Source organism: Furipterus horrens, unplaced genomic scaffold (assembly GCF_987537825.1).
Source record: "Furipterus horrens unplaced genomic scaffold, mFurHor1.1.pri manual_scaffold_1, whole genome shotgun sequence".
Classification (NCBI taxonomy): Eukaryota; Metazoa; Chordata; class Mammalia; order Chiroptera; family Furipteridae; genus Furipterus; species Furipterus horrens.
Window position 1 is genome coordinate 124275476 of NW_028327171.1, and position 13819 is coordinate 124289294.

The following is a 13819-nucleotide window of genomic DNA, read 5'->3' on the forward strand; positions in this document are numbered from 1 at the left end:
CCAGATATGGAAATGGTGCTTACTATTCCAATATTAGTGTACATTAATGCTTTGCAGATACACATTTAAGGGACTCCGAAGAACAATGAGAATTGCTGCCTAGCAATCAGAGAAAGGATTTTGAAAGTCTGTGTTTACTGAGAATACATACTATTATTACAGAGATATATATATAATAGTACATTTGTACAGAGACTTCAGGAGGCTTTCTGTGCACTGCTAATATTTTCTCTCTGTTTTTATGGTTCTCTGAATCACCTGTCTAGTAAAAGAGTGGAATCAGAAAAAACTTTCCCCTCTGGATGTTGTATAAATGGTAGGTGCGCCCTCTCCATTGATTGGAGCTCAGTGCTGATGAGGCTGTCCCAAACAATGATTGGAACCAATACAAAATTCCCGAATGAGTCAAGCCCCTTAGATAAAAGTAGTGGTTCTCAAGATTTTTACTTTCAGAACCCTTTAAAACTCTTTAAATTACTGAGATCCCAATAGCTTTTGTATTAATTCATTTACAAATAACAGTAATAAATACATTACATATTAACATCACAGCAATGATATTATCACATGTCATGTAAAATCTGGAAAATTTTCACTATAAAATTATGAGAATGAGAATGAAAACATGGTATGTTAATGTTATTATGAAAAGGACTTTGACCTTGAAGATTCCCTGAAAGGGTCTTGTGAGACCACATGGCTAAAAGTTTAAATCTAGATAGATGATAGATAGATAGATAGATAGATAAAAGAGAGCGAAAAATAGACAGATAGAGAAAGAGAAAGAGATAGACCGTCCTGGAAATATTTACATACAGACATTAAGATACCTACTGATTTCCCTCCAAGAAGAGTTCTTGGAAGTGAAGTTAAAGGTCATCGTTTTAAAACAAAGCTGTATGTGTACCAGGTACACTGATAAGAGAGTATGAAGTTGGGTGGGAAATACAATTTTTATTCTCTTGGAACGTTGTCCATAAAATCAGTTAATCAGCCAGAAAACATGCTAAGAGTTGGAGACATCATCCAACCCATGCCCAAGATTCAGGATAGCGCTGAATGAGTGTGTACTCACCCCTGAAGACTGGAGGAGGTCTGGGAGGTGAGGCAAGACCTGCCCACAACTTTGTCTGGTCCAAATCCAGACAAGCAACTGGAGGAGATCAGGGTACTCAAGATAATCTGAACATCAAATACAAGGACATACCATGTGGGGTAGTTCTTGTGGATGGGAAATTAATTCTGTTTTAAATGTTAATAAGTCCTGAGAAGGCTTATATAATTCTGCTAGTAAGGTAAAATGCTTTGAGGATATTCCAGTGATACTTTAGAAATCAGAGTCAAGTTGGGTGCTAATAACCAAATCTAAATTATCTATAGGAAAAATGCTATTAAATATAGCAGACAAAAGTGGCCAACTTAATAGCACAGTTCAGGGTGATGCAGTCAAAGTAGAACAGAGATAATTAGTTGATTGTAATTCTGTTTCTGACAGGTGATTTGGAAATTGAGAGGGGTTGCTCTTTCCTCTTCCTCCCCTTTTTGATACTCAGATAATTTTCAGAAACAGTTCTCTTTTCCCAGACTACAGGCTGTGGATATCTTGATGTGTCCAATTGCATCTTTAAAAGGTAACTTCAGTTCCCAGAAATCCTGATAAGTTGGAATATGTTAGTTGACATTTCCCCAAATCCCAGGTTTCAAGGCTAGATATGTTACAAAACCAAATGCTTTGTTTTTCTATTTCCTTTACGGTCTGTCAGCTCACAAGATAGAAAATGATGTTCCTTCCTGCTTAATGCAGCCACATCCTACTGGTTATTTCCTACTTCCAGAGTTGTTAAGGAGCAAAAACTCATCATCTCTTAATGCCACTTTCTTATTCAGGGAAATCCTTAGCCAAAATAAATGATGACTGCCATCTACTTTCTTCTCCTCCTCACTTTCCCATCTCTTTTCACCATGGGTAAATCTTCCGGACTTTCAAGCCTATGATCACTGTTATACTAGGAAAATCGAATACCCAATTGTTTTTGTTGTTCTTGGGCTTAAAATCAGTGATTTGCTTGGAATTAGGATGCTTCCAGTAAAAAAGGAAATGTGGTTATAATGGGCATTCATCTGTTCATGTTCCATGAAGATATCTATTATCATCCAAATGAGTATTCTAAGTACACCTATTGCAACAGGGTCAACCTTGTTGTTTGTTTTTCCTGGGACTGGTTGGTGTCTTGAGGCATGTGTTTGTATTCAGTATCTACACCAGGCTGCTTCCTTCTTTGCCTTATTTCTTGGTAATGTTGCTACATTCACCTCATCACCTGATCCAGAAATCTCTCCCTTACTTCCATTCCTTACAGTCTCTATGACCTGCCCGATCTGTCTTCTCCATCCCCTCCTCATGTATTATAATTTCAGGAATCTCCTACTAGCGTTTGTCAGCAACTTTTATGCCTCTCAAATCTATGCTCTGTGAAAACCAGAAACAGAGAAATAAATGGTTAAAGAGCCCATAGATGGGGTGAAATAAGCTGGGAGACTAATGTTTTTCATTGTAAGTACTTCTGAATGGGTAAACTTTTTAACTATATGCTTATAATACTTTGATGAAAGTGAATCAATTCAGCATTCTTGATAACTCCACAATGGCAATATGAAGATGTGAATGTGACCCTGTTATTGCTCTGTTTAAGACCCTTTGATAATGCCCTTTGCCAGATGATATCAACATAATCACAGTTACATTGATATTATATTCCTGTACTTCTGCATGTGCCATTCTTGCTGCCAGGAATTCAGTTCATTGACAGGGATTGATCATTGTGCTGAGCCTTATTCTCTAGGCCTGAGTTTTGCACAGGAGCCAGTGGTGCTCTCCCCAGACTGAGCAGGAATGGGTCTCTTTTACATGAACCAAGGTGGACTAATTAAATCCTTTGGATTTGCCCTCCCTATTTTCCACAGCAGTCTGAGCTATCAGCTGAAGAAAGTCCAGAAAAATTTAGAACCTCCCAGCTTCATCGTCGGAAAGTCATTTCCTTGAATAAGCAGATTCTGCAGAAGACCAAACATCTGGAAGAGGTTGGTGTTTTTTCAATTAAAATGGAACCATTGTTCAAGAAGTGAAAAATTGGGGAAAGAGTTAAGACCTTTGTGGTAAAATGGTCAAAGGAGGTTCCAGAATAGGGGTCAGCAAACTATGGCCATTATGCCAACCCAGCCTCCACTTGTTTTTATAAACAAAGTTTTATTGGAATATGTGTAAACCCATGTTTACATATTTTCTTTGTCTGCTGCCAAGCTCCTGTGGCAGAGTTGAGTAGGTGCAGCGGAGACCACATGGCCTACAGAGCCTAAAATATTTATTATCTGGCTCTTTACAGAAAAAGTTTGCCAACCTCTATTCTAGAAGAAGATCACAGGGCAAGAGTAATATTTATTAATTCACAAATATTTACTTAGCACTTCTGTGTGCTAGGAACTAAACTAGGCTATGGGGATGAATGAAGATCATCTCCCCTTTCAAGGATCTTAAGGTAGTAATGGGAGACATACTAGACAAAGTATATGCATCACTTAGAGCTGTGATGTGATAAGTGCTTGAAAGAGAAGTCTAGAGACCTGAGAGAGTGATTGATATGGAGACCTGACCTAATCTTTGTCACAGAGGACTGCAACTGGAAAGATGAGTAGGTACTGGCTGGGCAGGAAGTCTGCATGGTAAGTGTGCAACAACTTGAACTAAGACCTGGGAGAGAAAAGGTTTTGGCCAGTTTCTGTGTTTTGGCTGCAGAGCCATGGTGAGATATCTGATCAGCAGAGCCCTCCTAGGTCATGCTAAGGACAGTGGAAGCCATTGGAGGGTTTAAATAAAAGAGTAGCATGATCAGCTTTGCATGTTTCAAAGAACATCCTGTTTGCTGTGAGAACATGAATTAATTGGATTTGGGTGAGAAGGGGTTCAGGGAGAACCATTAAGGCTGAACCAGTAGTATAGACATGAGCTTTTGGTGGCTTTGACTAGTGCTGCTAGGGGAAGTAGAGGAAACCAGATCATTTTTAAGAGAGCTTTAGGAGATGGCATTTGTAATGCTTGATGATGGACACAACTGCTTTAGAAAGACCTTGAAAAGTAGACATAAGAGGAAGTCAGGGAGTTTGACTCAGGAACAGTCATTAGAAGACAAAGTATTGTTATATGCTTTGGTAGTAAGACGTAATTAGAAAAATGCATGCACACATGTAGCAGAAGAAAATGGGGATAAATATGGCTTTTTAAGAAACAGTTCACTGGTGGTTTCAACAATTGACTTCAAAAATGGCTGCCAGTTGACATTTTGAACTTGTACATTTTTCATCTTTTCAGATCCCACATATTCAAAAGAGAGTACTATATCAAATGGTCCTGCCTAGTAATTTCTTTGATTGAATTTGTTCTATTAGAATTTGTTCTACCACAGCTGAGTAAACAATAGGTTGGTTTTACCAAATGCTCTGGATCATAAGCCAACAATGATATGAAGGTGGACTGTGATTGGTTTTCATTTGATAATTTGTTCAGGCATTTTATTTCTTAGCACAGAAAATATAATCTTTATTCCTGATCCTTGCAAGTGAAAAGAACCTGAAAGTAATTGGTTCAAAAAGACCTCATCACAGAATCAAGATGGACATGAATCAAGGATGAGGCTATATCCATCAGAATGTCTTTATACTATGAGGGAGGATAGTTGTGAGGATATTACAGACCCCATGAGCCAGAATGTCTCAGCATGAGTAGATGTTTTCTTTTAACTGCTGTCTTAATTTGAAGAGAAGAAATACTCTGCCTGTTCCAGGGGGCAGTTCTGGCACATTCTTAGTCCAACTAAAAGGGCAAGCCTCTCTGAACCAGTGTTTGCCAAGAACCTATTATTTTTTAGGCATGCTGCTGAATATGTAGCAGGCTGTCAGTAAAGGACAGTGATCATTATTGCAGTGGTACCGGCACATGCAATAACTGCTGCCTATGTAGCTAGGCCAGCTGGATGAGGGAAATGACGTAGGGATTTGCCTAGGGTCACATAGCACATATGAGTTTGGGGGTCTCAGATGATAAAAATGTGCCTAGAGAGATTGCTTCAAGGATGAAATGAAAATATAAACAGGAATGGACTTTTTATGAACTAAAGCTTTATAGCAAATATAAGAAACTGAAGATGCAAATGTTTTCAGATAAGCTTATATGTGAATGTTTTATAAAGACTTAAAACGAACATCAACATTTTCATAAACATTTTATTTGAGCTATAAGAATATGCCTTTTTTTCCTAGGTAACTTGCTAAACCCATTTTAATTTGGAATGTTCTATCAAAAGAAATCTGAAGCCTCTTAACTTTGTTACTGTCCCTAAATTTGTCCTTATACAAAAATTTGCTCACCTCTCAGCTAACTCGTCTACAGAATTTTTTCATCTTCTAATAGTCTGATGCTGGCAGAAGTCACAGGGACCACAAACAACAATCATAACAGGCTTTTTGTGTAAAATCCAGGTCTCTAGAGCTTCAGTTCTAGCTCCTTCTGTTTTCTCTCTCCTCAGCTGTCTCCCTGGCCACCTCATCTGACACTGTGGGTCCACATTACACTTACTTCTTAGTACACACTGAATAGTGAGTCACAATGAGAGAACATAAAATGTGTGTGTGTATGTGTGTGTGTGTGTATACTAAACACAATTTTTCTCAATTTTTAAGTGCTTCAATCAGGTCTTTCTTTCCTTTTAAATTATAGGAATCATACAAGCTTACTGTAAATAAACCATATAGTATAGAACTATATAAAAATAAAAATTATAAAAATGCTCCATTTCTTAGAGCCAGCCTTTATTTTCTAGACCTTTACATATACTTATATATGCCCATTCACCTGGGGACAGTAGGTAGTCTGGTTACCAGATTGAGTTTAATAATAATATTGGTTAATATAAGGACTTTTTACTGAGTAACTGCAAGGTGTTTTTTTGTTGTTGTTTAATTAACTCAGTTCACACAACATCTTTATGAAGAAGGTACTGTTACTAATCTCTCCCACCCAAGTACTTGCCAGGCCTGACCCTACATCTGAGATCAGACGAGATCAGGTGTGTTCATGGTGGTATGGCCATAGATTGTCCTCATGTGACAAATGAGGAAACTGAGACACGGCGAAGGGAAGTAATTTTGTCTGTGGTCGCACAGCTTGTTAACAGTGGAACCGAGATTTGAGCATATAGATTTACCTCATTCTTTCTAATAGTGCGACATAGTATATATGTACTGTAATTAACTTAACCTGATCCCTACTCATGGGTATGTAGGTTTTTCCAAGATTTTTTCCCCAATTGCAAGTTTATGCTACCATGAATATCTTCATGCCATCATTTTTGTGCAAATATTTTACAAATATTTATTATTTCTTTAAGATAGATTTTAGGAAATGGAATTGCTAGGTCAAAAAATACATGCATTTTCAGTTTTATGAAAAGCTGTCAAATTATTCATCAATTATTTTACCCATTTACATTTTTACCAATAGTATAAGAAAGAATTGAAACTTTAAGAACTTTTCCTACAAGATAATGCGGGGGAAAAGCAACCATGATGCACCTGTGGTGATAAGAACCCTGGAGAAGGTCTTAGGTTAAGGTTAAGGAAGAAGAAAATGTAGGCAAGAGAATTATGGAGGATTACAGCAATATGAAAAGTAAGCCTCACTACTGTGACAGTTTAAGAAAATAGTCAGATGAGAAGAGGAAAACTCTTATTAGTTAAATTAGTTAACAGAAGAGATGAATCTTCCATTCTTAGTACACATCTGCTTCCCTGCCAAGAACCAGCTGTTGAGTGTGAGTCTGTTGGTGAAGCCTTCCTTAAACTCCCTGATGAATCAGGTGACTGTTTCCTTGGGCATCCCCTGGGCCTGTCTCAGCTGCTGCTCTTTACTTTAATCCCCACTTGTCCAATTCCTTGAGGGCAAGGACTATGTTATGTTCGTGGTCTCCTCCCACTCACCTCATTTGAACAGAGTATTGGGTAAATGTCAGATTGGTGGATGAAGCAGGTGAGAAAATGCCAGGACCCCTTCCTGTAGCCCCAAAGAGTGTCAAGAGTTAAATCACTAGGATTTCAAGAGGAAAAAAAGAAGAAAAACTTTCTCCAGACATACTCTCATCTTCCCATTAAACAAATCGGTTAATAAAAACTGTCACTGCACAGGTGGCTCCCTGTGAAAGGGGAGAAGCCGAGCCTACCTGGCTTCCCTCCTTTGTGACCTCTGCTCTCTGCTTGAGCTGGCTTCCTCATAGGCCTTGTTGAAGTGTAACCACTCATCAGTCTGAAGACTGGTAATAGGAAGTATGATTGAGGAGTAATGATTTCTGAAGATGACCTAATTCTCAGTAAGTTGCTTACAGGTCCAAGGATGGGGCAAGTTATTTTGACCTAATTTTTAGACAGTACGATAAAATTTCTCATTGTTAATTTATGCATAGGTAACAAATAGTTTGAAGATGGTTTTTCTGTTACTTTCCCTTTTCAAAAGCAGAAGCGTACAGACCTTTTGAACTTCTAATGGAATGTGGTCAGATTTCTAAAAGTTCATAGACAACACAATGTTATATATCTTTTTAGTAAGGAAAAGGGAAATGACATTTTCGAGATGTAAGTTTACAGGTTATGTAACTTTCAACATAAAAGTAATTCTTTTTCTTTCTCTTAGTGTTGAAGTCCTGAATCCTTTCTTCTTTCTTGCATTGTTTGCTAATCAGTCATATTCTATGCTGGAATCCTGAATGCCGAAGTGCAGTTTGTATTCTGTGAATGGGAAAGTTGGTTAACTGAAGCAGTTGTAGCCATATAGAAAAGTTAGACCTGAATTTAAATCCAGGCTTTGTAAGTTATGAAGCTTTAGTCGGGTAACTTAACCTTTCTTAGTCTTTATATTTCAAATGTAAAATAAGGATATTGTCTTCTTCCATTGAACATAAGGTTCAGTGATAGAATTTATGCGAATACCTAGTATATCTCCTGATATGAAGTTGATGCTAATTATATATGAGTTTTTCTTCATTTATTGTTGGCAACTTTTCTAAAATTCCCACATTTTCCCAGTTTAAATCTTTCTGAGCATCCATTTTCTCGTCTGTGAAATGGGGATATCACCTATATCTGAGTTGTAAGAATTAAGAGCAGCTGTCTTCTATCTTTCCTTTACAGCTACAGGCAAATCATACCAACCTACAAGCCAGGTACGATGAAATGAAGAAAACGTTGACAGAGGTGAGCAGATTGTCCTCCTCCCGTGGGCCTTTTTAAAAATCATTTTTGACCTGCACTGTTAATGGAATGCTGTGTGCCATCAGTCTGTGTGGAGGAGTCACGATTCCCTTCTCAGGGCTCAGGTTCATTTGGGGGCACGAGACAATCACATGACAGTGCCTGACCCATGCCATCAGTTTATCCATACTTCCATGTTCTAACCCATCAGTGATTTAGATGGGAGGCATCACTGAGTGGGCTGCAAGGGTCAGAATGGGCTTCCTGAGAAAGGCAGGCCTAATGGGGGGTGGGGCAGGTCACACACAAGAACATGGAGGGTCATTCACAGTGAATGGCCCCTGCTCCTCAAGCTGCAGGGTGTAGAATAGCTCCAAAATACTGAATTTCATGAGTGAGACACTTCCTCTTTATAATATGAGAGAGTCACAGTGATATAATTTACTGTTCAAAATTACTGATTAAGCCTAGGTGGGGTGGGGGAGGAGGTCTCTAGAAGTCTCTAAAGAAGAAGAAGTTTACTCGTATATTTTGAAGCATACGGTTCATTCCTAATCCAGATTGTGAGTGTACCATCTCACATCATTAGTGTTGCTTACCTCCCACTTCTGATTACCTGGGAAACCAGACAAGCAAAGCAAACATCTCTGATGGCCAGCTCTATCATGAGGAGAGTGAGATATTTCTGTCCTTTGCATTCCCATAAAACTACCCTCATCTGGGTCAGAAGAGCTCTCCTTGTGATTTTGTAGCTCAGGCTATGGCTGTACTCTATAAGGGCGCCTCTGTGAGCACCCCACCTAGTACTTTTTGGACTTTGTAGAAACTGAACTGATCTTCAAAGACATCTCGGAAACCAAACTAGTCCCCATTTTTAAAAATTTCATATGAAATCTGCCATTTAAAATTCTTATATTGATAGCAACATGCAGCACTTATAAACCTGAAACCTGACCAAGATTTTTTATTCTGATCTGGACTGATCTCTTTGATTATTGTCAGAATGTTTAAAAAGGGCAGTTAGAGTAAATTCTTTTAAAATTCTTTTTAAAGATGCCTGTGTTGTGTTAGGGTAGATCAGCATTCTTTTCACTCTTCTGTGACTACATTCCTTATGGATTAGGTGGCAAACTCTTGGGGTGGAATTTCTGCTGTCTTACTTTTAATGATGCAGAATCCCTCACATGAAATTTGTGAAGTCATAGATCAGTCTGTGTATAACAATTTGGAAAAAGTCTAAAGGCAAAACATCTTGATACCAGTTTCCTAAAATGCATATATGCCTTCGGATATAAATCCTAAGTGGCTTTTTGTGCTGAACACTATGTCAAGTATTTGTTGAGCCACTTTCAGGTGCTGGAAAGGTAGAGGTTTGATTTAAGTCAGTAATAAATAATCTTCCTATCTCAAATAATAATAGCAGCCAGCATTACTATGTGCTGAGTGTGCTCTGGGCACATCACTTGTATATAAGTCCGTTGACTCTTCACAACAGCCCTAACAACACACCATTATCATCTCTGTTCTGCAGATAGGGAAACTAAGGCAGAAAGGTCATGCAGAGAGCCAAGCTGGCAGTATGGCACCAAAAACCTCTCAGAGAGCTAACTAGTAGGACAGTCAAACTAATTCCCATCTACAAAAATGAGGAGCTCTACAAAACCTAGTTCTAAATAACTTAGGAAGAAGACTAATTTAGTCAGAATGCTAAAGACCAGGCCCGTGAATAAGAGGACCTTTGTGTTTACCTCAGCCTCCTTACCTATTCTAGGCAAAGATTGGGCAAAATGAGTACACTGAACCCTTTTACACCAGTATTTGCAGGTTTTACCATTTCAGCAAAACCTGTCCTTCCAGGATAAGCTAGTGGCACTGAAAAACAGGGGAGACCTATCTTTCCAATAAATTTAGGAAAAGTAGAGCAGGGTTTGGGACGTAGAAGGCAGATGACTGCATGACACTTGGGGGCAGACTGCCCCCACTGCAGGAAGGCCAGCAGGCTGTCTGGCCCCTGTATTGGCCAGGTTCTAACCTGTCCACTTTTTATTTCAGCAATCACAATTTTATTTTCCTATGTTTGAGCTTAATCCTCTTTAATATATGGCGTGTCCTGTCTTGTCTCTAAGGTCATTAATTGTCCCATTTTTCTTGACCTATAAACTATTTCTTGAGATCAAAATTCATGTTAAGTTGATACACTTTTTTTATGGTTTTATCTTTCTTCAGATGTTTGATAATTCTTGATAGTATCCTGATCTTTGATTCTCAAATTATCTGTTACTAACTGTGGATTCTGTATGCATTTTATGCAGCCTGCTTCATGTGATTGTTCTGAAAGGGTGGGTCCTTCTCTTTGATGGGATGGGCCAATGGGAACTAATATTCAGGGTTGGGCAACTCCCCAGTTCTCCTGGGTATTGTCTACTCTCTGGGGCCTTGCCCTACCCCTGTGACTGAAGCACCAGCTCTTGAATTAGCTTATGGATTGAAAGAGCCAGGCCATGTGGCTTACCCCAGTTGGCTGATCATGATTCATATCCCAGCCCTGCGGCCCAGTCCTTCCTGTGTCTGCTAATTCCACACAGTAGGCCTCCTTGGTCCATTCCTATCTGCTAGCCATCTTTCATGTCTGTTGTTCCAACATAATAGTCTGGATTTTTAGGAATTGAGGCAAGAAGGGGTTTCTGCTACTTGTGCTTGGTCTTATTTTCAACTAGAACCCTTGGTACGTTTTTTAACTTGTTTTTCTGAATAGGTAACATTCACATGGTTTAAAATTCAAAAACTGCAAGGGGTATACTACTGTAACTTAGTCACACAGTTTCCTTCTCCAGAGATAACTAGTGTAAACCAGTTTCTTAAGGATCTTTCCAGAAGTACTTTATGCATATATAAGTAACATGTATATTCTTTTATACATGTACTAGGGAGGACCCAAAGGAACAGAATGTATCTATAAAAAATCGTGTATTTATCCTTACATGTTTAAACTTCAGTCACTTTCAAAGTACTTGCCATTTGATGCAATACACCTGTCAAGATGTTTTTCCACTGCTCAAAATAGTTTTTGAACCTGTTGATTTTGATGCCTTTTAGAGCTTCTGCCATTTTTTGTTTCACTTCTTTTACATCCGTAAAACATTTCTCTTTGAGGACTTTTTCAGCTGGAGAAACAAAAAAAAGTCACTCTGGGTGAGATTGGGTGAATAGGGAGGGTAGAGCATAGGGGTCATGCCATTTTGGTAAAAAACTGCTGAACACTCAGTGTGGGGTGTGGGCAGGTGTGCTCATAAATCACCCATCATGAAATGGGCAAACACATTGAAAGAGCCTTCAGAAAAATTGACTGAAGCTGAATGCAGCCTCTCACAACATCACCAGCTGGTACACTGATATAGATGGGTTCCTAGAACACTCACCTAGCGAGGGAAGCATGTACTACAAGGGGCCTGCCCTCAGGAAGATAATTTCTGTTTTTCAGGAGTGACCCCTCTCAAATACATTTAATGTATGCATTTCTTTATAATAATTGGAAGCATATTATACTTGTGGTTTTGTACCTTATTTTCTTCATTTAACAGTAGATATTAGAAATCATCATTAAAAACTGCATTTTTTAAATAGCAGCTTAGTATTCTATTGTATAATATAACTGTGCACTTTTTAAAAAAAATTAATTTACTTATTTTTAGAAAGAGGGGAAGGGAGAAAGAGCGTAAGAGAAACATTGATTGGTTGCCTCTTGTGCACCCCCAAGTGGGGACCCAGTCTGCAACCCAGGCATGTGCCTTGATGGGGGATTGAACCAGTGACCTTTTTGGTCTGCAGGACGACGCCCAACCCATTGAACCACACCAGTCAGGGCATAACTGTACATTTTATAATTTATTCTTTATTTTTTAAGTTTCTTTAAAATATTTTTTTTAAATCTTACTCTGACTCAGAAAATTGAGGTGAAATGATTCAAGAAGATGGGAGATTTAATCTTGTCCATTAATAGCCACGATATCGGCATTCTGAAATTTAAACCGAGGTCTCTCTCTCTCACAGCCACTCCTTCTGTTTCCCCCTTCCTACTGAAAGGCACTTGCTGTCAACTTTACTTTTGACTTTTTACCCGTTTGCTGCTGTGATTGAAAGTCGTTGCCAAGGTTTTACTAACCAGCAGTATGCACCAAGAACGGTCTGGTTTTGACCTTTCCGTGTTGTGCTTCCATCTCCATCCTGTTTTTCACATCCACTTATTTTCTCAGTGTACAGCTACATTTTGTGCATTTGCTCACCTGTCAGAAGTGGGGTACAGTATAGGTGGAACCAAGGGGAAGGAGAGTGGAAGCACTCACTCTTCTATACTACCAAATGTCTAGCAACAATGCCTCCATTCTCTCTTGCAGTTGAAGAGTTATAGTGAGAAACTGGACAAGGAACAGGCAGCCCTTGAGAAGATAGAATCTAAAGCTGATCCAAGGTAAGAGGTTTGAGCATGTATTTGTTTCTTTTTTTATTTAAAGAAAGTAACTTTCACAGTACCTGGTAGCTTAATTGGTTGGAACACAGGACTAAGAAGCCCGGGGTCCTGATTTTGTCTTCATACAGGTCAGTTAATTTCACGTGGTATCCAGCGTGTGCCCATTGCTCAGGCACATGCTGAGATGTGCTTGGGCTGCCTGCTCCTGCCAGTTACCCTGGAGATCAGAAGCAATATATTTTGGGGTTTTAACTGTTTTTTCACTTTTCAGTTTTTAAAAACTAAGTAATGCATTCACTGTACAAAAAGGCAAATGGTGGAAAGTCTCCCTCCCACCTCATCGCCCAGATACTCAATTCTCCCTGGAGTCAAGTTTTTTTTAATGAAAATTTTTTGTTACCAGGGTTTTGTTTTTTTCTTTTAATTCAAAATTTTTTAATTTTGAAAGTACATTTATTGAAGCTGGGGACAGTGAAACAAGAAGGGGTTAGGCTAGAAGAAGCAACAGGAGAGCCTAGGCGGTGCTGCTTCAACTCTCTAGAAACATGGGAAAGAAGTGAGCCAAGGTGGAGCTGCTGTCAGCTCACTGGAAAATCAGAGAAAAGGGAGCCTTGGAGGTGGATTCAAGGGGTTAGCCCAGGACTAGCTGGCCCTGTCCATTGCTTCCCTGTTTGCAAGTCTCATGGGGACCCTTAGAGTTTAGGAGAAAGAAAATTCACTTGAGGAAGAAGATTCAAGTGGGCATGCCCCAAGGAGGACATATGCTGGCTTCTTCATCTTGAGGGGTTTTATTTGCTTTCCAGATGTGTGAATTTTAGGGGAGGTCTCTGGGGAGGATCTCAATAGAATATTCATCAGCTTTCCCAGGTGTATCTTTTCAGGGTCATGGTCTCCACTAATTTGCCAGTGCCAGGGCAGGGGGTTATTCGTCATCACACCTGGTCCTGGCATCCTGGCATTGCCTGCCTGGTTTTGCTGTTTTTCTGGGCCTGGAGCTGAAATATAAGGTCTCTCCAGGGAAAGTCCAGCCATTGTAAATGTAATGAAAACAGTTTGTAT

General features: G+C 39.2%; 1 protein-coding gene across 3 annotated transcripts in view; it reads left to right on the forward strand.

Moving 5' to 3' along the window:
• The window catches only part of CCDC93 (CCC complex scaffolding subunit CCDC93), a 104157-nt gene that overhangs the window by 65423 nt on the left and 24915 nt on the right, over nucleotides 1–13819 (forward strand). For 2 of the 3 annotated variants that reach the window (XM_090279390.1, XM_090279393.1), the window contains 3 exons: nucleotides 2965–3081; nucleotides 8233–8295; nucleotides 12687–12760. In XM_090279390.1, the coding sequence (XP_090135516.1) occupies nucleotides 2965–3081; nucleotides 8233–8295; nucleotides 12687–12760 (254 nt within the window). The remainder of the gene's footprint in view (nucleotides 1–2964; nucleotides 3082–8232; nucleotides 8296–12686; nucleotides 12761–13819) is intronic. The other variant, XM_090279387.1, reaches the window with a different exon arrangement.